General features: G+C 38.9%; 1 protein-coding gene across 2 annotated transcripts in view; it reads right to left on the reverse strand.

Moving 5' to 3' along the window:
- The window catches only part of FXR1 (FMR1 autosomal homolog 1), a 61,553-nt gene that overhangs the window by 1,308 nt on the left and 32,982 nt on the right, over positions 1–27,263 (reverse strand). Inside the window, exons 2-16 of one of the 2 annotated variants that reach the window (XM_083363954.1) lie at positions 24,373–24,425; positions 23,764–23,857; positions 20,494–20,565; positions 20,013–20,161; positions 17,473–17,566; positions 16,744–16,860; positions 16,449–16,619; positions 14,886–14,964; positions 14,499–14,608; positions 12,879–12,965; positions 11,645–11,852; positions 7,151–7,354; positions 5,182–5,382; positions 4,312–4,392; positions 968–1,059 (exon numbers count right to left, since the gene is read on the reverse strand). In XM_083363954.1, the coding sequence (XP_083220080.1) occupies positions 968–1,059; positions 4,312–4,392; positions 5,182–5,382; positions 7,151–7,354; positions 11,645–11,852; positions 12,879–12,965; positions 14,499–14,608; positions 14,886–14,964; positions 16,449–16,619; positions 16,744–16,860; positions 17,473–17,566; positions 20,013–20,161; positions 20,494–20,565; positions 23,764–23,857; positions 24,373–24,425 (1,812 nt within the window). The remainder of the gene's footprint in view (positions 1–967; positions 1,060–4,311; positions 4,393–5,181; positions 5,383–7,150; positions 7,355–11,644; positions 11,853–12,878; positions 12,966–14,498; positions 14,609–14,885; positions 14,965–16,448; positions 16,620–16,743; positions 16,861–17,472; positions 17,567–20,012; positions 20,162–20,493; positions 20,566–23,763; positions 23,858–24,372; positions 24,426–27,263) is intronic. The other variant, XM_083363955.1, reaches the window with a different exon arrangement.

Genomic DNA, 27,263 nt, shown 5'->3' on the forward strand with positions numbered 1-27,263 from the left:
GCTCCCACTGCCTTGGCCCTGGCCCAGAGACCCTCCTTCCGCCAGAGACCCTCAGATCTATCCCCACTCCTGCCCAGGCCCCCCCATAGGCACCCTTGATGCGAACGATGTAGAGCTGGCCAGGCCCACCCAGTAGGCCTAGCCACGCCCTGGCCATACCCACCCGGCTCCCTAAGGGTTACCGCAATGTTGATGCGGCCCTCAATGAAATTGAGTTTGACACCCCTGACCTATTGGATGTTATACCCAGTTATCTATACTGCCCACTTATTTAAATCACTCTTAAAATCCAGTTGAAAACACTGTCGAATGAACAAGGTAGGTAATTATTTCCAGACACAAGTGGCATTCTTGCCTTAGGGCTGCCATTTTCAGAAAGCTGGAAAATGTGATCAGGGCAAGGTATTCTTAACATAAGTTGTCTAAATTTGCTAATAAATTTCTAACAATTTTCCTATTTTTTACATTGCCTTGCAAACTGGCAGACCTTTTTCAGAGTACCTACAGGTGGATGTGGTAATTTAATCCTGGAAGTAATTTCATAGATGGATATTATGTAAAGGTAAAGGTTTCCCCATCCAGTTGTGTCCAAAGATCTTTCCGTGGCCAGCCTGATGACGTACCACAGTGCAGGCTGTACGGCAAAAACATGGAACACTGTTGCCTTTTTTATTTATTTATTTTAATCCCATTTATATCCCGCCCTACTCCGAAGACTCAGGGCGGCTTACAATCTAAAGCACAATGTGCTTAGCAATAGCCTTCATTCTATGTATATGCCTGCTTATTAGGGCTTTCCCTCCCCCCAAGCCTTCCCACCAAAGTGGCACCTATTTATCTACCAGGTCGCTCTGTCACATGGCACTTGGGTCTCGAACCCAGGCTGCCAGTTTTCCAGCTGACCATCTCAGCTTCTTAACCACGGTGCCCCCTCTAGCTAGGAATCAGTTCTTTTTAGCTTTCTTACCGTTTCTTTCTTGTTTTTACCCAGCGTTTCCTTTGGGAGGTTTCTTTGTCTACTCTGAGATTCTGCTCTTGATATATAATCAGCAACTGTAACTGTGAGGAGAAAAATGTACATACTTTTACATTTAGAAGACATCCAACTCCCCGTTGGATAAATTACATTTATCCTTTTACGTTCCAAGGCTCATATTATACAAATTCAGTCATCTTTTGAGGCCCTCCCAAACAGAAAAACTTAATGATTAATCCTGAAGCTTCATACAGCTAATTTAAATTAAATCCATATTGACCTGTTTTTGCTTTTTTTTTAATATGTCACTTTCAAAATATTTTTTGCCTTATTTATTATCAAAGGAGAACTTTACAATTTTCCTATGGCTTGCAGGGTTTGGGGTTTTTTTAAAAGGTATATTTAAAGGTACTGAAGAAGACTTGAAAGATGGTCAAGGTTTTGAAAAGAACCCTGTAAAATGATTAAAAAAACAACCCATGTTTTAGTCCAAACAGGCTATAGACTTGCGGCAGATAGATACACAGCCCAAGGAGATATTTTAGAGAACTTTCTTAGATTTAGGAACATTTCTTCTGAGGCGAGAAAGTGGGTAAGAAAAAACTGAAGTGGCATTAGCATCCCACCTTAACCATGAAAGCCAGCAGAGTGACTTTTGGCCAGTCACTCTCTCTTGGCCCAATGCACCTCAGAGGGTTGTTGTCTTACACTTGGGCAGGAAAAATCAAAGGTACAAGTACAGACTGGGTGAGACCTGGCTTAAAAACAGTAACTGTGAGAGGGACCTTAAGAGTCCTAGTGGATAATCACTTGACTATGAGCCAGCAGTGTGCAGCAGCACACATCAAATTTGCAGATGACACTAAACTGGCAGGAATAGCCAATATCCCAGAAGACAAACTCAGGATCCAAAAAGATCTTGACAAACTTGAACAATGGGTCCTCGGAGAAGGGCGGTATATAAAAACAAACAAACAAATAAATAAATAAATAAAATGAGTTTCAACGTGGATAAAAGCAAAGTTTTACGTTTAGGCAGGAAAAACCAAAAGTTTTAGGACAGATCAGGTGAGACCTGGCTTAAAAACAGTAACTGTGAGAGGGACCTTGGACTCCCAGTTGATGATCACTTGACTATGAGCCAGCAGTGTGCAGCAGCAGCCAAAAAAAAAAAAGCTAATACAATCCTGGGTTGTATAAACAGAGGCATAGAATCAAGATCACGCGAAGTATTAGTACCGCTTTAGAAGGCCCTAGTAAGACCACGCTTGGAATACTGCAGCCAATTTTAGTCACCATGTCACATGAAAGATGTTGAGAGTTTGGGGAAAAAAATTTGAAGAGTAACCAAGGTGATCAAAGGCCTGCAGGCTAAAACATACGAAGAACCGCTGTGGAACTTGCCTTTGGCTAATCTAAAGAAAAAAAGAAATAGGGGAGACATGATAGCACTGTTCCAGTATCTGAGGGGCTGCCACAAGGTAGAGGGGGCCAGGTTGTTCACCAGAGCACCAGAGGGAAAGACGAGAAACAATGGATGGAATCTAATCAAGGAGAGAAGCAACTTGGAATTAAGGAGAAACTTCCTGACAGTGAGGACAATCAACCAGTGCAACAGCTTACCCCCAGAAATTGTGGGCGCTCCATCACTGGAGATTTTTAAGAGACTAGACTATCCACCTGTCTGAGATGGTATAAATAAGTTCTCCTGCTGGAGCAGGGGGCTGGACTAGAAGACCTCCAAGGTCCCTTCCAGCTCTATTCTATTCTATTTGTGGGGGAAACAGGAGGAGGAAGATGTATTGCACATTTTGTTTATTGTATGTATTTGTTCAATGTATTGGCCACCCATCTTACCATAGAGTAACTCTGGGTGGCTTAAAAGGATAAAACTATATAGTATAAATATATAAATATTTTAACCCTAACTAAAAGTTCAGGAGGAAGGGAGCAGGATGAGTGGGGAGGGGCGCGAGGGGAGGTGGGATGAGATATTTATGAACCACTCCCAATGTGAAGCCCCTCGCCACTGGAGCCCCAAGCCCCAATTGGCAGTCAGGTCTTTAAGCTCTTGCAGAAGGTCAGAAGGGTTGGAGCTGACCTCACCTTGAGTGATTTGTAAAAAATAATAAAAGCAGAATACAAATAACTAAAAATCTTAAAATAGTTAACTAAATGCTTTTCTTTTTTTCTTTTTTTTTAAGAGAAGAATATCCTTAGGACAGGGAGTACCATAGCTTTGTTCTTTCCTTTTGACTCCATATAGCACCTATATTTTCCAGTTTAGTGTATTGGAAAAGAATTGGGGAAGAGGTATTAAAAATGAGTTCTGTGTGATGAATAAGGTGTAGCTAATAAATAAATTCACCATGTGGCCAAAAATGTGCAGCATATCGGAAAATACTTCCCAGCAGCGGCCGTCATTATCTGTCTCAGAATTTAAGATTAATTGATCATAAAACATACTGCCTTAATTTGTTAAGGATCCCTAATTGGTATAGGACTTTTGATTACTATATTTCTCCAGTGAAGTCATGCTGCAGTTCTCCAGAATTAAAGTGAAACCATCAGAAGCAGATTGAGAAAGCAATTTTTAATTATCCATCAAAGGATTTTTGTGGTTAACTGATCAAGATCATGTGTCTATTATTCTATACCGTTTTGTAGTGTGAAATTCATTTCCTTTAATTTTTAATTGTACTAAACTTCACAAGCCTTTGAACTCTACAGAAACATGTTAGAGGACACATTAACGTTCTTGAACTTGTTTTAACATACGCAAGATATTTACAAATGCAACAAACATGGATTATTCTAGAAATTAAAATCGGTACTTTTAAGTTGTTAGTACATATTTAAAGATGCATCAAACCACAATGGCAGACAGAGCATGCAACTATTTTTTGCTTTATTGCAGTTGTGTGATTTCTGTTGTCCTCCAAATATCAATCATATTAATTCAAAATATGAGACAGGCAAATACCATGCAAGTAACTTCATGTTTTATTGCAGTACTAATAAGCTAGCCAGCATTCCTACTAACAAGTAGTTGCCAGAAATGAAATGAGCCCCACCAGACAGTCATTATAGCATATATTTCCACTCTTGACATCTAGAAATCATTCTGTTTTAATGGGAGCATGACCAGTTATAAGACGCTAATGTTAGTTACTGGAACATGAGTAACTAGTAATTTCTCAGCCTGTGGTCCTAGTTATTAAGTAATTATTATTCACAAAAGGCACTTTACACGCTTCAGAGGTACACAAACGGTAGACATGGAGCATTCCTTCATGCTTGTGACCTGAGATGGGCCACCTTCCCACTTAAGTTACCTGGCTGTCTATCTTCTGCCTGACCCCTGAAGCGACGCCTGCGACTACGATTGCGTCGCTGGGTTTTTTTGTCTCTATCATCTGCAATTGCAAAGTTGAGGCATGAACCATCTTACAGATGAATATTTTTTTTCTCAGCACGAAGCACAAAGAAAAAAAACCTATTGCAAATGGAGTAGCAACAGTATAAGGCCATGTTTAAATTGGCATTATGTTGATACCAAAAGTTAAACACTGGTTCAAGAAATCAGTTCCCCCTCTTATTAGAAATATTTCTGTTTGATGTACTTTGCGGTTTTAGAATGCGGAGAGACAACTACATCAAAAAAAGTCCTACTGACTTTTAAAGGTATCTGGGATCACAGTTGTAGAGGAATAAGAAACCTGGGTATGCTGCTTGATTTCAATTACTTTTAATTCAGTTTAATCCACAAATTTAAGCAACAAAATCACTCAGACCCTACCAAAGATAAAATGGATGTTAAGATTACATTTATTTATTCTAAACAGGGTTTCAAAATCCTCAAGACTAAATCAATTTTGCATTTCATGGTAGGTGAAGCCTTGTTTTGTAAGACTTGGAATAAATGCTCCATTCTTCTAACACAGTGGTGGAAAATTGGTTGTGTTCACACCAGAAGGATTTTAATGCAGTTATAAGAAAATGGCCTGCATGGATTCTACGTAGCCTCAACTGTTCTGGTTACATGTATTTGACATCTTCAATTATGCAAACAGTTAACACAACATTAAATTACAATTAGAGCGGTGACTATGAAAATGAAGAGTAATTGACTGTAATAGCACATTACAATTATACAAGTTTATTGGTATGAATCTTTTCAGTTTCGTTACAAGCGATTTACATACCTAAGCCATTTTCATTAACTGACGCCGTGTCAGATTCTGTCATCCCATCCATTAAGGCAGCGTCTTCGTCAGTCCTCCGTCTGCGAGATCGCCTGCGTCGGTTAGTGGTGTGATGCGATTCACTGGCATCAGTGTCTGCAGTCTGGTCGGACTCTGTGTTATCCAGTAAGCTATAAGGATTGCTGTCTGGGTCTTTCAGCACTTACAGGAACAAAAAGAACGAGAAAAAGGCGAGAAGCGGCACGTAAATTTCTGTCGTTTTCTTCTACCGTTTTAAGCAAAACGTCACGAGGGCAACGTAAGTACAAAGTAATCTAATCCAGAACATGCATATTAATCTGCTGAGCAACCTAGGAAAAATCTGAAACATTCTCGAAAGCTGAGAATATTGCTCTTGAAAGCGAAACAAAAGCTAAAGAGTAGATGGTAGAGGCTTTGGGGGGGGATTATGGGCACCGAGGCCATTGCTTTAATTCTATCCTCCTAGTGGCAATTTGTTTTTGTTCATCTTCTGGGGTAAATGGTCAGACATAAAATTTCCGTGTCTTTCTGGCGGCCTTTAAATTAGGATATAAATAAAGTGGGAAGAAGTATGCACATCATAGCTACTGGAATTCTTTCCATCAATGTCCATATGAGACATTTATCTGTATGCACACGCTGGAAAATACAGGCAGGCTGCTTCAGCTTAGGGTCTGTGAGCAGGAGACTGAATACAGAAACTGGTAATATCCTAATGCAGCTGCCCAACTGTCCCCCAATGAGGGGAAATTTTCTTGGAATGTTATCCTCCAACTGTCCTAAGCTGGCTCAAGTCTATTTGCTTTCCTGAATTGTCTCACAATATTAAGTTGGGTCCCGCTTGGTTCGGTTTTCGGAGAGTCATCTAACTGAGGGTCTGATGAAAGAATCTTGAACCCATTTATATAATTTCTTCCCAACTATCCATTGGATGAGAAAATGAAATAAAATAGCAAAACAAAAAGCATTCAAAGTTCAAAATGTAATAACCTCAGTGAATCTAAATTGCATCTTAGTTTTAGCATTTTTTTTCTCATGGCAACTGAGAAAGCACTCGGGGCTGCTTGAGGCAGGTATAAAAATTCCCGTGGTTGTTCACTGGTGGCATGCTACACTGAACTCAGAAATAACACTGAATCTTTCAGGTTTTGTTTTTTTTTTTTTAAAAAAAAACACACCAGTCTGCTCATTTCCCCTTAAAACGTGGACCGTACAAGTAGTTCTCAACTTATGACTGGTTGCTTAGCAAATAGCTAATAACCCTGATGAATGTCCTTCTCCCTTTTTCATTTGCTTTTGGCATGAACCTTGGTATCTTTTTCATCTGTCAGGTCCCTCTATTAACCCACTTGCAACATTGTCCCCACCTCTTAGGCTACTTTCTGAAACATCTACAACTTTCTAGATCAGGGGAACAACCTGCCTCCAGAAGCTCTGAATGCTCCAACACCGGAAGTTTTTAAGAAGAGACTGGACAGGGTTTTCTGCCTGATTAGGGGTTGGGCTAGATGACCTCCAAGGTCCCTTCCAACATCATCGTTATTTATTTTTTATTACTATTACTACATTATTTATTATTATTATTATTATTATTATTATTATTATTATTATCATCATCATCATCATCATCATCATCATCATCATCATCATCAATCATCATCATCATCATCCAGCAGTTGCCAAGGACGTATCTGCTTTTCCTTAAGATACGTCCTGGACTAGGCAATCCCATTTCCCAACAGCAGTGACATCAACATGGTCTCCCCACCACCACCATCAGGCAACCTATTCTGATTAGCTGAGATGAAAAACATGAAGTCCTCTAAAGAATTATTTACATCTAATTTACTTTTCTTTCCGATCCTGCGAATCGAGATAATGGAACTTGAAAGTGGTAGCAGTAGAACTACGTTTTTTCTGGCGTGAATCTGAAACGCATTATCCATACCAGAACTGATGGATGACTTCCCACCTCGGGGGCCACCTCGGCCCCGACCCCCAGAAACACTACGTCTTCCTCCTGGTGGACGTCTTCGGCTGTCGCGCTGGTGCAGGGCCTCCCTATCTTCATCCCCTGCTAGTGACCAATCACTCAGTTCGTCTTTTCTTTCCGATTCCGTCTCAGAGGGATTAGATAGCTCAGAATTTGTCCCTTGGGGAAGAAAAGCGGAACCAAAAGAATAAAAAGGTAAAGCAGCAAAATACTTATAAGGGTCGGAATCGTTTCAAAGCCACAAAGAAATACCATAAGCAGTTCTCCCAACAGGCATTTAGATTTACTGCTTTACAAGGAGAAAATTACTATTCGGTATCTGGCAGACTATATACATCTAATATCAGGACATTTGTTGTATCTGCAGCAGGTAGTACTTAATCCAAAAGGTAGACTAGATGTATTAGATGAAAAGTCATGCAATCCAAATGAGAAAACAAGAAGTGCTAAGAGAGGTCGAAAGTATATGAAGGTAGCTAAGAGCCAACATATTTTAAAGTCTACTGCTTTTAAGGAATGAGCCCTAGCTGTTTGTTAACTATGTGATACTGGCAGTGGAAAAAAATGCTCCCCAAAAGAGCTATATGTTCTACAACAGAATGTGATGTAGTCTGGATGGGGGGGGGAGAAATAGGTGCTATACGCCTTTTAATAAAAAGGTGGCCCTGATTTTGTAAAATTTCATTTTCTGTCATGCATAATACATTTTGAGATAATGAACCAGTGAACATTATTCATTATATTTTCTGCTTCCAAACCTTCACTCCTTCCTGAAATGTGTGCAGAAGAGCAAACCCAAGCAAAATGCTTCCTTACTCAGTTTCAAGACCCCAAGGAAGACCCATTGGAAATTTTCAGACCAAAATACCATTCCAGATAACTGCATGACAATGGGGGGTTCATTTACATAATTGGATTTATTAGTCAAGATTGGGTTTATTATTCAAGATTCAAGGCACTGGGTTGTTTATCCACATTCCAGTACTGTGGGTCTTGTATTGTGAACGGTCTATGGTGTTTAGTTATTATTTATTTATAACTTCTCTTAGCAAATTGTCTGATTTATTCAATTATAAATCAACAATGACTAGGAATTACCAATATTTGCATTCCTTAGAGGTATTACGTTGATGTTACATTATACAGCTATCCTAGCTCCCAAAATTCAAAATTATAAACAAATCGGACGATACTCAGTTGTACAATTATAGATACTATGCTGGGGTAAGAGGTGAGAGAATCCATGGCATTATAAAAAGAACTGTATGGAATCAAATAGTGAACCAGGTCAATATTGCTAATTATGTTACATGCAATCCATCATCAAGAACATTACAAATATAAAGCCAACGTGATAGTTTTATAACAGTTTTAGAAATACAGAACTATCTTGTCCTACATGTCATAATCACAAGTGATTATCACTACATTATCACCTGTCATAATCTCCATATAATCACCACTGGATACGTAGTTCCAATGTTAATCACCAATGCATATATTAGTCTTACAACTATTCTTGTATTCACTGTACACAGCACACTTCCTGGCAATGCATGCAGAGACATAAGGTTTCTAACATGTTACCAACAATTCCCAAGGCATATAAAGCACCCAGATAAATCTGCATGAAAATAGCCCTTCAAACACTCAAGAACAGCAGTTGGGACTTGCTCTGAGGTATTGTATTGGCCTTTAGAAGATGGACCCAGCAGAAAAATATTAATTCCACCTCTTTCTGTCAGAAGCCAGGACTAAGACCTTTGTAATCCCTCTCACCTAAGCTAATCATTGCCTTTGCTACAAGGAAAAAACAAACCATTTTGACCATCTTTATATGTATCAGTTCATAAAACCTAAGGACAGCAAGAAATAAGTAAAATCACAAATGTCACATCCAAAATATAATTCCAAACTATCCAAAATGTAATTTCCAAAACACCATTAAGACAAGACAAACAAATAGATGGAAACTAATCAAGGAGAGAAGCAACCTAGAACTAAGGAGAAATTTCCTGACAGTGAGAAGAATTAACAATTAACTTTGCCTTCAGAAGTCATGGGTGCGCCATTCACTGGAGCCTGGAGACTGAGCAGCCCCTTGTCTGGAATGGTATAAGGTCTCCTGCTTGAGCAGAGGGTTGGACTAGAACAGGGGTGTCAAACTCAATTTCATTGAGGGCCGCATTAGCATTGCGGTTGCCCTCAGGGGGCTGGGTGGGTATGGCCAGGCTGGGCGTGGCCTACTGGGTGGGCGTGGCTAGAGTGTGTATGGCCTACTGGGTGGGCATGGCCAGCTCTACATCGTTGGCATCAAGGGTGCCTATGGGGGCCTGGGCAGGAGTGGGACAGATCTGAGGGTCTCTGGCAGAAGGAGGGTCTCTGGGCCAGGGCCAAGGCAGTGGGGGCCGTTCCCTCCCTGTTTCCAGGATGGCTTCACGGGCCACATGAAACCACTTCGCAGGCCGTATCCGGCCCCCGGGCCTTGTGTTTGACATGTCTGGACTAGAAGACCTCCAAGGTGCTTTTCAATTGTTATTCTGTCACCTTCTAGATATCTTCTAAGAGGAATTAGCTGGGTCCGCCTTCTGATGGCCACCATGGAACCTCACAGCAACTCAATTTTTTGTTTTTAGTAAACAAAGATGAAGACAACGGGAAAGTTCTGGGTAGGAAAGCATTCTATAACACCCCCCCCCCCGTAAAGCAGTTGCCAAAGGCAGTTTATGCAGAAGCAAATGATCCATTCTGACAAAGTTATTACAAATGTTATTAAGGACGACCATGAAAATAAAATACCAAAGACTGGGAAACAAGAACAAAAAAAAATTGAAACAGAAGCTTTAAGAAACATGAACTATCCAAGCGGTTGCCTTCAGCAAACCAGCCCTCCCACACATTCCCCTTATATAGAGTTCAGGGCGTGGCTTCTCTGTGCCTCCTTCCGAGGAGCCCCATTGCCTTCCTCTGTTTACTCCTAATTGACTGCCTCCTGCGTTGGGTGTCCTTGAACAGGGCCAGCTGTGGGTCATCTTCATCCACGCTGTCAGGCTCACACAGCTGGGTCTCCACCAGGTGGGAGGGGCCTGGCTGGGGGCTCTGCGGAGCCTCAAAGCCATCATCAGCAAGTTCTTCAACACCCCCCTCCTCCTCCTCCTCTGAGTCATCCAACCCAACTGCCGAACCCACAGGCTGACCCTGAATCACAACACTCACTAGCCCTGCCCCGTTATTGCGTGGTGCAGCGCCTTGCAGCACAGTGGCCCATTTTTGCGCCCCTGGTTTTTGCCTGCCAGAGGCGGCACTGCCCCCTCCCCCCCCCCCCCGAGGACACCATAATGCTGATGCGCCCCTGGCACTTTGCGATAAGTAAGTGGGTTTTGGGTTGCGGTTTGGGCACTCGGTCTCTAAAAGGTTCACCCTCACTGCCTTAGAAGATATTTCCTATTTACAAGAACCTGTAGTACTAGAAGTTGAAGTCAGATGAGTGCTCCACTAATTACCAAATTGGAAGGCTCCATGAACTGACGGAATACCCACAGATGTATGAGCCCAGAAGAAAAATCAGTGAAGATGAATGTGGTTTTAAAACTTGAAACATCAAATGAGCTATGCTGATGATACTACTCTTGACAGCTGAAAATGCAAATAACCTGCAAGCTCCAGTAATAAAAGTCAAGAAGTACAGTAGAAAAAGCACAAATAAATATAAAGAAACTGATTACGACCTACAAAGAAACCAGCCTTAGAAGTAGCAAGGAGCACATTTTAAGATCAACTATTAACAGTAAAGGAACCAGACGTTAAAAAATGTACTAGAGACCTGCACTAAACAGCCTTGGAAAAGTTTTCTAGACACCATGATATCAAAAATATCAAAACTGTGCAGACTCATATGCAAAGACCTAACTCTCTTGAGAAATCTATAATTCTAAGAAAGATGGGAAGAAAGAGAAGAAAAAGACAATAGTCGCCAGCTGGATGCACTCAAATACTGTGGCCACATGGGATAGATCATCCTGGAATATGATTGTGATTGCTAAGAATCGACACCAACTTGATGTCCCATGAGCAATCACATCCAGACAGCACTTAATATAAAAAGCTTGAATTAAGCTGTAAGAAACAAACAACATTTTCCTGAAATCCATATTGATGATGTTGATACTCTTAATGCTTGTAATGTATCAAAAACTCTGAAAAATAAACATCTAAGATAACCTTGTCATTTTTTCAATGTGAGCACACTGGCACACACTGAAAATGAAATTCTGTTCCCTGCGCTCAAAATAAAAGTATATATCTAACCCATGCACATACCTAACACACATACACACGTGCTATTGTATGGATATGGTAAAAAAAGAAGCACAATGCCCTTGTTATATTCCCTATTAATGATGATAGGAGCAAAGCAAATTGTCACTGCTTATCTTTAAGCACACTTACCATATCCAGAGGTGTAATTGGGCCCCCTCCGGCCTCTGCCTCTTCCACTATAGGACCTCGAACCCTGTACAGACGAAGGAGTGCTTTCATCGGTGGCGTAGCCCTTCTCCTTCTCAGGACCTCTGGTAGATGAAGGCCTGAAACCCATGCCAATTTGACGCAACTGCTCGTCAATCTGCAGCCTTTCCATCCGTAGTTGTTCTACTTCCTGAATTGAGAGTTGCATTAAATATAAACCAAAGTTATGTAATGTTATGACTTTCCCCAAGTTATTTTTTATGCACCCTTCACTTTAGGAAGAAAAAAAATAAGCAGTTTCTAACTCTGCTAATAAATAATTACATTCACAGAATTACAGGGTCAAAGAGTTTCTGATCACTTAAATGCCAGTGGGAACCAACAAGGCATGGTTGGATCAGAAATAACTAATACGTTTTAGATAGTTTGGTATACATTTCTTTCAAATGCCTTGGTGGAGCAGTGGGCTAATGCCTCCTTAAGTAACACCAGCTGCCTGCAATTAGTGCAGGTTCGAGTCCCACCAGGCTCAAGGTTGACTCAGCCTTCCATCCTTCCGAGGTAGGTAAAATGAGGACCCAGATTGTTGGGCTTTGTAAAAATGCCGCTGGGGGGGGGGGCGGCGAAAGCCCTAATAAGCAGGCATATAAATAGAATGAAGGCTATTGCTAAGCACATTGATTTGTGCTTCTTAGATTGTAAGCCGCCCTGAATCTTCGGAGAAGGGCGGGATATAAATGGGATAAAAAAAAATGTTTCACAATTTTTACTTTTTCCACATCGAGGACCAATTTCCAACATTTCTTGGCATAAGATGTCACTTATGTATCAGCTATATTTGTTCAAATGAACTTTTTAAAATTGCCAGAGTAAATATCTTTGCAGTTAAAGCTACTGTGTAGTCCTATTACAGAGTTATGAAATTATAAAATGAAAAAGTAGCAATTAGGCTGAAAATGTTCAAGCTTTTATACAGGGGCTGAGAAAAACAGTATAGTTTAGAAAAATACATAAAAATAAATAATAGCAACAACGATGGAAATATAACAAGGTTGATCTAAAAATTCTGCCCACAGGTACTAGAATACATAAGAAAAAGGCAGAATCAACTCTGGATTCCTAACTCCGCAGCAGCAAATCACATTTATTTAACAGACCCCCTTAGGTAAGAGTGGACTGCAAACTAAATCTGAAAATTACATCAAGCAGTGCTTACCTTTAAGTAGGCAATGTGGTATTCAAGAAGTACTTGGACATTCCCTATGCTTTCTTTAGTACCCACAAACACAAATGGAACCATTCCCTATAGAGAAAAAATATGTTTTTCAAATATATATAAACTAAATCACAAATAATTCTTGGAACCGTATATGGGTGCCTGGACACACACAAACCCAAACACTATTTTAATAAAGCTACAATGTAACTTATGTGCTAGATCGCATCTGTCTTATTTTATTTATTATGATTCCAGAGCAGTCTCAAAAATATTCTAGTATGAGGGTGTTTTTTTTCCTATCCATAAACTTGGTCTGTTTATTGGTATGATGTCTATATAATTCAGTTTGGCTAAAGAGCCAGCTGTTAAGATTTGTTTTGTGTGTATCTTACAAAGAGAATTAACCTGAATTCTCAAGTGACTAAACTGAACCTGAAGCTAAAACCAAATCGGCTTGAAGTTATAAAACCCACAGAAAACCTTTGAGAACAAAACCCAGATTTTGACTTCGGAAATCAACTTTTAAAAGAATTAGCTAACTTAGGGCCCAAACCCACTTGGAGCAGAAGCCGTAACTGATATATACACTCATTGGATTGAGAATAAGCTGATGTCAAGATTGTGTCTCTAATCAACTCAATTAGTGAGGAACCTCTGTACTCTTGCCAGAAATGCTGATGTGTTGTTGAAGTTACTTGGATGTACTTGCTACAAGACAGAGGTCATACAGACATCAGTGAACGCTATGCCATCACTAAACAGGTGAGCACAATCTAGAGCCCACAGTACTCTCCCATGACTGCACGGTGCAAATGCATATGCTTCAATGAAAGAATGCAGTCCTTCAAACCGCCAATTTAGAACCACATGCCTCTGAGCTATCTGAGGGATACCCTATTCCTACAGTATTTTTCTACAGTCACCTGGTTAGTCCCACTGGGCAACATAATGCTCCACAAAGTCTTGAGCCCAAGTGAGCATTACTACACAGCACATTAAAGAAATAATGTGATTTCACAACTAACCATGCAGCTACTCAAGTACATATCTGTTAGATTTATGTACAGGTAGTCCTCGACTTACAGCAGTTCATTTAGCGACCGTTCAAAGTTACAACAGCACTGGAAAAAGTGACTTATGACCGTTTTTCGCACTTATGATCTTTGTAGTAGCCCCGGCGGGACACGTGATGAAAATTCAGACGCTTGGCAACTGACTCATATTTATGACAATTGGCAGGGTTCCAGAGACACGTGATCAGCTTTTGCCATCTACTGATCAGCAAAGTCAATGGGGAAGCCAGATTCCCTTAATCGTGTTACTAATTGTACAACTGCAATGATTCACTTAACAACTGTGGCAAGAAAGGTCGTAAAATGGGGCAAAACTCACTTAACAAATGTTTTGCTTAGCAACAGAAATTTTGGGCCCCATTGTGGTCGTAGGTTGAGGACTACCTATACAGCCTTTTTCCCAGGAGCTCAAGGTGGCATGAAGAGATCACCCTTCCCACCATTATTCCACAAACAAAATCTCAGGTCCCCCTTTAATTTCTACATTACCCAGAGCACATTCATTGCAAAGGGAAGGGAGAAAAAAAAGAAGTTAAAATCATACATCTTCTCTGGGCAGTTTATTCTCGTTGTCTCCTTCAATTCTCACTCGCACGACTCCAGATTTGTCCACAATCTCTTGAATAACTTTGCCATTTTTACCAATAACTTTCCCTTTAACAAATAAAGAGAGATTTAAGTTTTGGATTATCATAGGGACTTTGGTCTCAAGTAAACCATCAACAAGAAAAAGTCAGGAAAATTATTTATAATAATTTAAGGCTGACGTCCAATTCAGCTCTCCTGCTGATAGAACTACTTCTATGACTGAAAGGAGGAGAAGGATAAGAAGGAGAGGGGGGGGAGAGAGAGAGAGAGAAGATGGAGAAAAGAAAAGATTTTTATGTTGAAACTTTTCCCTGCTAGTTAGAATTGTATTATTATTACGTACCCACAAGATTCCTAGGAACCTGAATAAAGTCCTCCACAAATTCCAAATAGCTTCTAGCTTTTTTTACTGCCTCAGCACTCTGGTAATAAACAGAACGTAATGCATTAAACATTAATAGTTAAAACACTTTTAGGGAACAACTATTTCCATATAAAATGAGATAAAACTACATGTGCTCTCTTTTGCAATGAGAAAATGCAAGTATCTATACCAGGCTAATTAAAAATGATGGCTTTCAGACAGGTGCTTAAACACTATGGGACTATGGGAATTTACCTTCAAACTACCACATATATTTGCCAATTGGTGCCTATGCTTTTACACAACTATTTAAATACATGTTTTTATCTAAGGCTCAACATTATGATACCCATTTTGCCACCCATCTAAAATTTTCTCAGATCTGAGGAGAACCTTGATTCTTCTTCAATAATCCTGAATCAACCAGCATTCCTGCAAAGAAACCACACAACCAACTGAACTTCATCATCTAGTCCTTTAGTTAGAGAAAAAAGTATCCTAATGATGCCATATAATGAAAGAAGGCACACCTACTTAGTTCTCCCCAAATTAGGGATCATCCTAACCTACCGTGTGGCTTTGTATTGTAGCATGAAGACCAAATGTTACATTACGAACATGTATTACCATATCTTATCTACTCTGTAACATCTTGCTGCTGCATGGTTATAGTAAAAATAGCCGCTGGTTGTAATCAGGCTACGTCTAGCAAAAGAGTGTAAATAGTGTAAATATATTTACTTCTTTTCCTTTTATTTTATATTTGTAGCATGTGATTACTTTGAATGGAGTACTATGAAATATATTCCTTCAAAATTTGGGGGGGGAACACAACTAAGTATCTATAGTTAATATGATTCTTCTCGAGGTATGTTTGCATGTTCCTTTTCTGCCCCCTTGCACATTACAGTGTGGCAATATCTTTGGAAGCCTGTGTAGCTGCGATCCAACTTTTACTGGCAAAAGCCTCCGTTGGGTCGCTTCTTTCAACAGTCTCAAACATTCCCCAAAGACTCCCTCTCCTTTTTCCTTCTAAGCACACTCTCCCATTTATTACCAGCATTTCCTGAAGGAATGGGACATCTGGGGGAGGCAAGTTCATTAGCCTTTATGCAACAACTCTTAAACGAGAAACTGTTGAATTCATCAGGAACATCGTAGCAATATTTTCAGATGTACTTAAATTGGGGTTATTCTATCAACTGCCAGTAGGAATCTAAACCCAATGTGGAGGTATGCTCTGTCATATGAGCATAGTTGAGGTGGATTTGAGAAAGCTTTACACAAATGCATTTAACAACTGTTAAAATTGTGTAGAACTTAATCCCCAGGCATTTCTGAAGAAGACCACAACTGAATAAAACAGTGTAATATTTTATATTGCCTTCTCTTCCACCAAATGCCTCATATTTGCACTGTACTGGGATTAAAATAGCGGAATTTGTACATTCCCTGCAGTCTACATTCAGACCTCTAGACCTAAGCTCAAAGAAGTCACAGCTTCCCAACTTGAAAGCAGGACTTTTCAGCGTTCTCTCTTACCTCTCCGTAGATCCTGAAAGTTCCGGTATCTTCTTCCAGTTCAATTGCAGTAACACCTGGAACCTTCCTGGCTTGCTGTATATTGCTGCCATGTGTCCCTATTGCAAGTCCCATCAAGTCTTCTCTGACAACAAATTCTTCATGAAATGCTGCTGCAAGCTGTTTTGTGCACTGGGGGGGGGGGGGGGGAAAGGGGTCATTCTTTATAAAACCTTCAAGCATGAACACTGTTTCAGTGACTATGCCAGAAGCATAATTAAAGGGGGGGCGGTCAAACCAGCTGAGACCCACTCACTTCTAAATGCTTTGTTGCTTCTTCATTTCTTGACATGAGCATTAACTTGGTTCGAATGCTACGCAAGTGCATGTCGCTGAGTATGCCCACTCTTTTTACTGTTGCCTCGGTGGCAGACTGAAAGAAAAATGCTGTATAAGGATCTTCATTTTACAGACAATGAATTTTTAAAAAATCTAATTATTTTACCTAGCATTGATTTAATTCTAGTTTAGAACACACTGCAAATAAGAGAGAAAATCACCTTGGTGTGCTAGTCCATTTGAATCTGAAATATTTATTTCTATTAGTTTATCAGGAGAGTGAGATCTGTATTGTTATTAGCAGTCAAAGAGAGTATGCTGAACTACTTTGCTCAATGCAGCTTGATGTGCTTTTAGTATAAAGCCTGATTCAGATGCAACGGCTGTGGCAATCAAAGTGACACCAAATAAAGACAAAACCCTTTGCTATGGGTCACAGGTTGCTGTTTGATCCACTAGGCAAAGGCTGCCAGGCCCAAACAGTACAGCTTGGATTATAGCTTGCATGAGATCCTATCTGCAACTCTTCAATCTGCATTCTCTAAAGAATATTTTCTTTTCACAAGTCAAAAGGTATGGTAATATCTTTTAATACTGGTTACTTTTCTATACAATCCAGACCGCACATATCAAATTGGTCACATAATGTCAGCATTAAAATGATCTGCTCATCGATGGGGTAAAAAAGGAAGAAACTTTTTCTTACCAGAACTACTAATTGAGCTGTTTCAGCCTGGTAAAAAATTCTGCAAGCTCCTACAGCTTTCTTAAAATCCTTGTGAGCACTTTCATTAGCACACCTAGAAAATTAAGGTATGAATTAATTAATTCATTTTGCAGGGTGACCAGTGAGACATGCAGTTGGAGAAATTGTAAATACTGAAAAAGCTCTAAGGCACAGCCAGAAAGCAATTTTTAAAAATCCATTTACATTTATTGAGAAAAGATCTGAAAATGTATACTAAATTATTTCCAAAAGGAAAAAAAACACAACAAAATATTACAAGGTAATACATTGATTTAACAGACCAATTATCCCAATTGTCCATTAAATCAGACTGTGCATCATTTGAAGGAATATTACTATACAAATAATACAAATTAGAATCCAGGTGTTTTTATACAAATGATGTAAAAGCAGGAAGAATATTATCTGAGGCATCTGAGGTCCACTGCATTGAGTTCTGCTAAATCGAAGTTTCATTTTTCAGATTTATGCAATCTGAGAATAATTTGCTTTAGCACACAGGTAGTCCTCACTCAACGACCCCCTAATTGGGATTGGCAACTCTGCAGCTAACCAAAGCAGTTGCTAAGTGGGAAATCACATGACCACGATTGCTCTTTCCACCTGGAAAGAGACAAGATTAATGTACTCAGTTTCAGCTTTTGTTTGACACGTGGATACGGGTGCAGTCGCACTGCTTTCAATGTGCAGAGGAACAATAGTAATAATAAAGTTGGAAGGGACCTTTGGAGGTCATCTAGTCCATCCCCCTGCTCAGGCAGGAAACCCTATACCCTTTCAGACAAATGGCTGTCCAGTCTCTTCTTAAAAACTTCCAGTGTTGAAGCATTCACCACTTCTGGAGGCAGGTTGTTCCACTGGTTAATTGTTCTAACTGTCAGGAAATTTCTCCTTAGTTCTAGGTTGCTTTTCTCTTTGGTTAGTTTCCATCCTTTGCTTCTTCTCCTGCCTTCAGGTGCTTGCTCTCTTGAAATCCCTCTCGTGTGACTCAGGGACATTGAAAAGGTTGTAAATGGGCTGTAAACTTATTTTTTCAGCACTGCTGTAACTTTGAACAGTTGCTGAACAAACTACCTGTAAGTTTTTATTTTTTTATTTATTTTAATTCCATTTATATCCCGCCCTTCTCCGAAGACTCAGGGCGGCTTACAAGCTTAGCAGTAGCCTTCATTCTATGTATATGCCTGCTTATTAGGGCTTTCACATACACCCCAAGTGGCATTATTACAAAGTCAGCTTAATTGCCCCCAACAATCTGGGTCCTCATTTTACCTACCTCGGAAGGATGGAAGGCTGAGTCAACCTTGAGCCTGGTGGGATGCGAACCTGCAATAATTGCAGGCAGCTGGTGTTACTTAAGGAGGCATTAGCCCACTGCTCCACCAAGGTAAGTGAAGACTACATGTATATGTCCTTTTGTGCCATAAAAATTGTGACCTTTGATACTGATGAATTATTATTTTACACTTAACTATAAAGCCTACCTCAAAATGTTTAGTGCTGTTATGAAAAGTGATACAACCTCCATCCTTAGATACTGTGGTACCTTGGTACTCGTTCATTGGTTCCGGGAGGCGCAGTGAGTACCAAAAACAATGAGAACCAATCAATTTTTTCCCAAAAGGAATAATGTAGTGAGTCACAAGGCAGGTGACAGTGACAAATTCTAGCTTGTGTGTTGAGTACCAAACAAACAATGAGTACCAGGACAAAATTCGTTCATTGGCTCCGGGAGCCGCAGTGAGTACCAAAAACAATGAGAACCAATCAAATTTTTCCCAAAAGGAATAATGTAGTGAGTCACAAGGCAAGTGACAGTGACAAGTTCTAGCTTGTGCGTTGAGTACCAAACAAACAATGAGTACCAGGATAAAATTTTCACGTCAAAATGCACCGAGTACCAAATTCAATGAGTTTCAAAGCAGTCTACTCTATACCAGGGGTGTCAAACTGCCGGAAGCCGCGCCCACCCCATTGCCGGCAATGGCAAAACCATCCCGATACATTGCACAATGTCACGTGACGTCGCGAGTTTGACATGTCTGGTCTATACCAAGGTACCACCGTACTAAACTTCATGTATCTGGTAACTTAATCTTATTTAAAAAATAATCTTCCAAAGCAACATTGTATGATATTCTGTAACTCCCTCCTCTTTCACTTCCATATTTTTCAGTAATCCCTGCCTTCTGCCACCTATTCAAATCTAGTCATCGGTCTTTGTACTCCATGTGCCATACACTTCTTCCCGTTGATGAGAAAGCCTTACTTCCTGATCGACTCTTCTTTTCTATCTTACCGTAATAACTTGAATACAAAGACCTTCCAAAATATGAGTCCCAGCCCAAAAAGAGAATTTCCGTGTTAATTTGCAAAGAGAGGCAGATTCACTCTTTCTTTAGACAAAAAGGGCTCAAATTCCAACATCAAACTCAGGATAATCTATGAAAGTCAATTCCTAATAAAGATCTAATGTAAAGAATTTTTATAGTACTTACGCATCTCTCAGATCTTCTGGAACATCTACAGCACATCTGAAGAATGTATTCTTGTTCACAGGTTTATTCTGATTTACAGGCCGAAGTCTTTCAAATGTGACTATTTCATTGTAAGTGGCATCGCAAGCAGCATACTCAATGACATAAAACTGAGAAAAGATTATTCTTCTTAATTTTTTAAAATAAGCGATTGCTGATCAAAGGTTCAGAATACTTACTTTACCCAAATATGTAACATCATCAGTACTAGAACTTCACTGTTCTAGCAGAAGAACCAGTGATGATATTACTTAGTTGGATAATGAAATGTTTGCAAGAAAACAACCAAACTCAGAATGCACCAAAGACCCCATGGATAAGAAGCTAGTTACTAAATATATAGTTTAACTTCTAAGTGGTTCTTATCTATTCAAATAATTCACAAAAGTTAATGCTCCCTTTAGCTGGATCTCTCTCACGGTACAATTCCACTTCTACTTACCTCTCCTTTCATCATTCGAACCTTTGCCAGCCACCAGCCACAAGGCTCTTGGTCATTTGCTCTTGAATAAACCTGAAAGTAAATTATACACCATTCAGACCACTGTGCTTTGAACCTCCATTTTAGTATGAAAATAATTTTAAAATGTTATATAATATTTATAATTATTCCATAATTGCTAATCATAGTTCCCCAAAATCAGACGAGAAATTACAGTTAACTGAATATTTTGTTTCTTTTCTCTCGCCGTAAAGAGGTTATACCTATGTTGAAAGATGGTTCACTTCTCTATGCTGACATGTAATTGCTCCAAAGTAATTATTTTTCTACAAATTAATATTATGAAGCATCAAAACATCTTAATCAAGAGAATCTTCTTAAATTTAAAGATTATTAGCAGGGTAGTTAGCCTTTTTTTAAAAAAAATCATATTCCTTAGGCAGTAGTAAGTAAAGCATACTTTAAACTTTTGATAGTTTAGATATACAAAGCAGAAAAATGTTTTTTTTTTAAAGCTACGTTTTTAACTAGATGAAATTCTCCTGCCAAAGTTTTAATTTAAACATTTTCCCCTCAATTTTAAAGAAAATGCTTATTACAAATTACTTTGAAATTGAATATAATGGAATAAAAGCTTTACAATAATAAAATTAATATTGAACTCTATTTATATGGGGGGGGGGAGAGCTGATTTTAAATAATTTTCCTGAGTCTGAAGAAAATGGAACTTTATAAATAATAGTCTGATTCAAACCTGCTCATATAGGAGAAAAGTATCTCCTTCAATCCACTGGCCTCTTTTCTAGCACAGTGGAGGCATCTAAGCACTCCCCAATCCTAAAGAATTATCACAACAGAAAAACGCAAACAGGCATCTAAATTACTGGCTTAAAATGTTCTACTGTGGTGGTAAAACCAGATGCTCTTTACTCTGATCTCTGTTCATCATAGGTTTTCAGGGGCGGTGGCAGCGGGGGGGAGGGGGGAATAGGGGGCAACTTGACTGTTTGGATCCAAGATGTTGTGCACACTTCTTGACAGGAGGAGTTAATGTCTGCAGCCTTAAAATGACTTATGGTGTGTCTCCTCTTCACAATTCTCTCTCTGGTTTCAGCCATATTTGAGCTCTTTACCTCTTACCTTTGAGCTCTAGCTGATGTGTAAGTTGTGGCCCTACCCAAAATACAAGGATTTTGCAACAGTAGTGTTTGTTCTTATCAGCATTCATCTAGACTGCTGCAATTGCACCTTGCAAGGGTATAACTTTAAAAAAAATCACTGCTCTATCTCTTCATGGAGCAGCCTTTTCAACTTGAAAATTATTTAGAACTCTTCTAGATAGCATTTGTTGATTGATTGATTGATTGATTGATTGATTGATTGATTGATTTTTGGTTGGATTGTTTGATAAAGTTTCTAATGATTATGGTAGGTTTAAATATAATACAGTGGAACCTTTGTGCTCACCTGCTTTGAAAATCATCAAATTTAGTATTCAATGCACTTTGATGCAAAAAATTTTGTCCCGGTACTCGTTTGTTTGATATTCAATGCACAAACCAGAACTTGTTAGTGTCAGCTACCTTGTGATTCACTACATCATTTCTTATGGGGAAAAATTTGTTTAGTACTCATCCCTTTTGGTCCTCATCAGACCTCCCAGAACCAATTAATGATGAGTACCGAGGTACTACTGCAATTTTATTTTATTTTATGTGAATGTTTTAACTCTACTTTTACTGTAGATGCTTTAATTACGAATTGTAAACCACTAGAAGTCCACAGCAGATTCAGTGGTATAGAAATGAAACAAAGTTATTATGCAATTAATAATGCTGTCAATTAAGCATAATGGAACATACTTTTATAACAAAAAGAAATTAAATATGTCCACGCATGAATTACTTCTCTACTGAAGAAAATGTGGTGGATGTAGCCATCACGATAATCTAATCTGAAACATATTTGACCTGAGTTTTAGTAATTATATCCAATCACTAAAGTTTACAAATTATTGGACAAAAATATAAGACTGATATAACTTAATCTGTGGCTGTATCAATCCAATTCTGCTATACTATAGCAAGAAAGTATAAAGTCATACCTCTTCCTAGCTATCCTATATCCATTCTCTAAGTCTAATGAAGAAATAATGGCTATTACATTCCAACACATCCCAAATGTTTAAAATCCAAGCACAGAAGCACAAACCACCTGGCTGAACATATGATTTAATCAGTGATATCAATCACAAATTTCAAATAAACAGCTTACACATCTCATGTAGAATAAGAGAACTAGGTTAACAATTTGAATTTTCTTCAGACAATATTCTTTACACTGGAACCTCAAATAGCTTTTACACTTATTCTGACAGAACAGAATAAACAATGAAATTTTGCCCGCTGCATTTTATCACTCTAACTAAAAGAATTTAGCTTTATAGAACTGAACAACAACAAAACTAACCAGTAGCAATATCTTTATCTACAAGAACATCTTTGGACTACGCATATCCAAGAAGCTTTCAAACAATGTTCGTACTTGCCCAAAATAAAGGCATGGTGAAGTTCTATTATAAAAAGTATCTTGAAGGGTCTACAGGATATGACAGGAGGAAGCCTCATCCAATCTGCCTTCTATAAATATTGCATGACTGGTTAAACCTACCATGGCAACCATTTTGTAAAAACACCTACAGCATGCTCTCAGCATTCCTAGCATACCTACAGGGTTCAAAATATTACATCCACCACTCAGGGTGTCTTTTCTCCAAGAAAGCATATTTTGGGTAATTATTAAAAACACATTCATGACAATAAAAGTTATTTGGCATTAAAATATCCTACCCTGGCCTTCTGTCAGGAGTGTAAAATTCCATGTGGAGCAATGAGTTTGAGGTCATTTCTAACTATATCCCAGCTTCAGGTTTGGCAGGAATTCAAGACAAATCTTTTGTACTGTGTAACTATTAACAACTAATATTCATGTGATTTTCTTTTTACTAATTTAAACATGGCTGGTTAAAAAACCTGCCCAAAAGCAACTCTTCCAATTTTTTAATTTTTCTAATAATTTTCTTTTTAAAATATAACGTTTCTGCTTTTTTATATTTTGCATTTTTGAAGCAGTTAAAAAAAAACAAGTTCACTCATCTCAGTGATATAGCACACTAAACTCTACCATTAATGTGTTGGAATGTAATAAGTCATTAACCTTCCAGAAGAAACTTCCACATAAGTAAGCAAAGAAATACTTGAATGAAATCACCTCTACTTCATCTCCTTCGCCAATTTCTTTCTTGATGTCAGGTGGTGGTGGTAATCTTACTTCACCGAATGGAACCTGGCGTTCTGGTTGCCAGCTGTAAATTGAATAGATATTTTAGATTATGCAATGAGTACTAAGAATGTTACATGTCATTTAAATGGAATACTATCAAGTTTAATTTAACACCGAACCCCATTACGTATAGACACATGTCAGAAGTGCAGCTGTTAGAAAATGGGGACTAAACTGCAGGCAGAACAACTCACCAGTGTAAAGTGACACCAATTTTAATTTGGCTCTTCTGGTTGCCAATACAGTGGGCTATCACATACAATTCAAAGTGTTGGTATCTTTAAACCAGGGGTCTTCAAACTGGGCCCTTTTATGACTTGTGGACTAACTCCCAGAATTCCTCAGCCAGCGTGCCTGGCTGAGGAATTCTGGGAGTTGGAAGTCCACAAGTCTTAAAAGGGCCCAGTTTGAAGACCCCTGCTTTAAATTCTACAGCGATTTAGCCAACCAGTCCTTTCCTTTCAGAGTAAAAAAGATGGGATGGGCACATTCTGCAACCAAAATGAAAGGGGGAAAAGCAATGCTTGTAATACATACTTGTTTTCAAACACAACTGTGAGTGAATCCTCATGAACATCTTTGATGAATCCCTGAGATAAAACAAAAACAAAAACTATTACAGTAATTTATAGCACAAAAATATAACATTTTATTACAAAATCCCTACTGTCTATTCAGAAGTGCCAAAGAAGATACTAAAGATTGTAGTTTCATTTAAGAGACTGAAATTTATTGGAGAAGAAATACTGATGAATTGCTCACACTCTGGTTGCAGTGATATGGAGACTAATGAATCATTAATATTCCCCAACAAATTATTCTTGATAGAACAAAAAATCCTGCATCCTGTTCAAATTCTCTCCTACCTGTTTCCTACCCAGACCAATAACTATTCATAGTTGGTATTTCCCAAACTTTATTTATTAAATATGCCACCAATCTCACTGTTGACTTTGAAATGTTGCTAAAAAAATATCCAACCATTATTGTCAAATCCAGTTTCTTGACACCTTCATTGTGACAGAATACAGACTACCAAAAACAAACGTTCAGACAAGACAAACAACCTGCAGTTAATTGGCAATTAATGACTGCAATTGGGAGAGAACTCCACTGTTAAGCACTGCTGTCATAAAATGGGGGGGGGCAGAAATCACATGACTTAAGATGGTAGATCTAGTTACAGTCAGGTGAGGTCATTGAGTGCAATGCCACAACGAGTACAATGACGGCAACTTGAGATTTCTTGCTGGCTTAACCTTTGCTTAAGGGGTGGTGGCCCAATGATTAAGCCGCTGAGCTTGTCAGCTGAAAAGTTGACAGCCCGAGATCCAAGTGCCCCACGATGGGGTGAGTTCCCGTTCTTGCCCAATCTAGCAATTCAAAAGTATGTAAAAGTGAGTAGATACCACTTTGGTGGGAAAGTCAACAGTGTCTGTGACGTCACGCTGGCCACATGACTGCAGTAACCTTTGGATAGGGCTGGCTCAATAGCCCTTAAAATGGAGATGAGCACCGCCCTCTCCACAGTCAGCAACGACTAGCAGAGTAAAAACTGCAGGGATTTTTACCCTTTGCTTTCGAAAAGATGGCAGAGAGTCACAAATGGTGATTACGTGACTTGCAGGGACACTGTGTCAAGCGCAACACGAGGACTGGTTATAAGTTTAAGTTTATTGAATTTATATACCGCCCTTTTCCCGTAGGACTCAGGGCGGTTTACAAGGTAATTAAAAACGTCAATACAATACAAAAGTAAAGCCTCCTTGTTCAGTACCATTATAACGGCAAATATTTGCTGAGCAAGTGGTCGCTCGGCACTTATGTACTTTTTTCTTCCAGAATAAAAAAGAAACACCCCAGGATTTCTGACACCTTAATGCAACCTCAGTTCTGTATCTGTTACTATGCTGAGTAAAGTGCATCCCAAGTCTGCATGGGAACTGCCATCAGTCTTGCCATAAGGTGAATCCCTTGGCCATCATAGAATAAGACTCCTAGCTTTTGATGAGTTTATAACACCGCAGGTGATGCAGAGAAATAGAAAGAAAAGATATATAGACTTTCTTCATTCTTTCTATTAAAAATTATTTCCCAACATTACATTACTGATGGACACAAATATTTACTGCATAAAATGCAAGAAACATTTGATAATTATTCGAATGAATAAATACAAACCCTATAAATCCCAACATTGTGCATTATCAATTAATTAATTAATTCAAGACTAAGTATCGATCAACAACAAACAAATTAAATGAATGAATGAGAAATATGAAGGTTCCCAGGATTATTTCCTGGATTTGGAAGATTCACTAAACGGACTCAAAGAAATCTGAAAAAGTAGTAGAACTGATATTTAATTTAGTTCCTCCAAAGCAAGTCAAATCAGAACCTTTCCTGAAGTCCTGTTAGGTGAAAAACCACGCTAATTGATACATCTCTAGTTAAATTCTCCAAATGATGTTAACCCTGAAATGTTGTGTTAGATCCCCTTATTTCAAACAAGTGACTTCTCAGGCATGGCCAGTGATTTCCATGTCTGGTCCAAGACAGCTCATTTGATGCCAACTTTAGTAACATTTCAGAGCCAGATAAAAGTAGTATTATTCAGTCTTGATTTAACACCTGATTTTGTTGTTGTTAGCTGCGAAGTCGTGTCCGACCCATCGCGACCCCATGGACAACGTTCCTCCAGGCCTTCCTGTCCTCTACCATCTTCTGGAGTCCATTTAAGCTCACGCCTACTACTTCAGTGACTCCATCCAGCCACCTCATTCTCTGTCGTCCCCTTCTTCTCTTGCCCTCAACCTTTCCCAGCATTAGGCTCTTCTCCAGTGAGTCCTTCCTTTTCATTAAGTGGCCAAAGTATTTGAGTTTCAACTTCAGGATCTGGCCTTCTAAAGAGCAGTCAGGGTTGATCTCCTACTATATTCCATACTAAGCATTTTCTGAAATTATGCTTAAATTTCCTAAAAGTTCGATGAAGGCTAGAAAACATTAATAAATGAGGTAATTGAAAACTCCAAATGAGATTGGACTAAGGTAAGCAAATTGGTACAATTACTTCCTATAAGTAGACTCTATGATCCTGTTAATGCATTCCCAAAATAGCATTTGCTTTTTTAGTAGATGTATCACACCGGTGGCTCAGATTTGGCTTATGGCTGGCAAGGTCACCCAGAAACCTTTCATTTGTACTACCTGGTATCACCAAGCCAGATCTCTTGTGCCCTATATTTCGTATTTCCTATCTAGATGTAGAATTTCCTGTGAAATTCCCTCCTATTAATTTCAGTCCACTATTCAAGGGCAGTCTATATTTTTCTGATTTGAAACATTTACATAGCTACCAAACTCAACATGGCATACAAAATAATTAAATAATATATAAATATAATATATGATATAAATATAACACATAA

This window comes from Vipera ursinii, assembly GCF_947247035.1.
Source record: "Vipera ursinii genome assembly, chromosome: 5".
Taxonomy (NCBI): Eukaryota; Metazoa; Chordata; class Lepidosauria; order Squamata; family Viperidae; genus Vipera; species Vipera ursinii.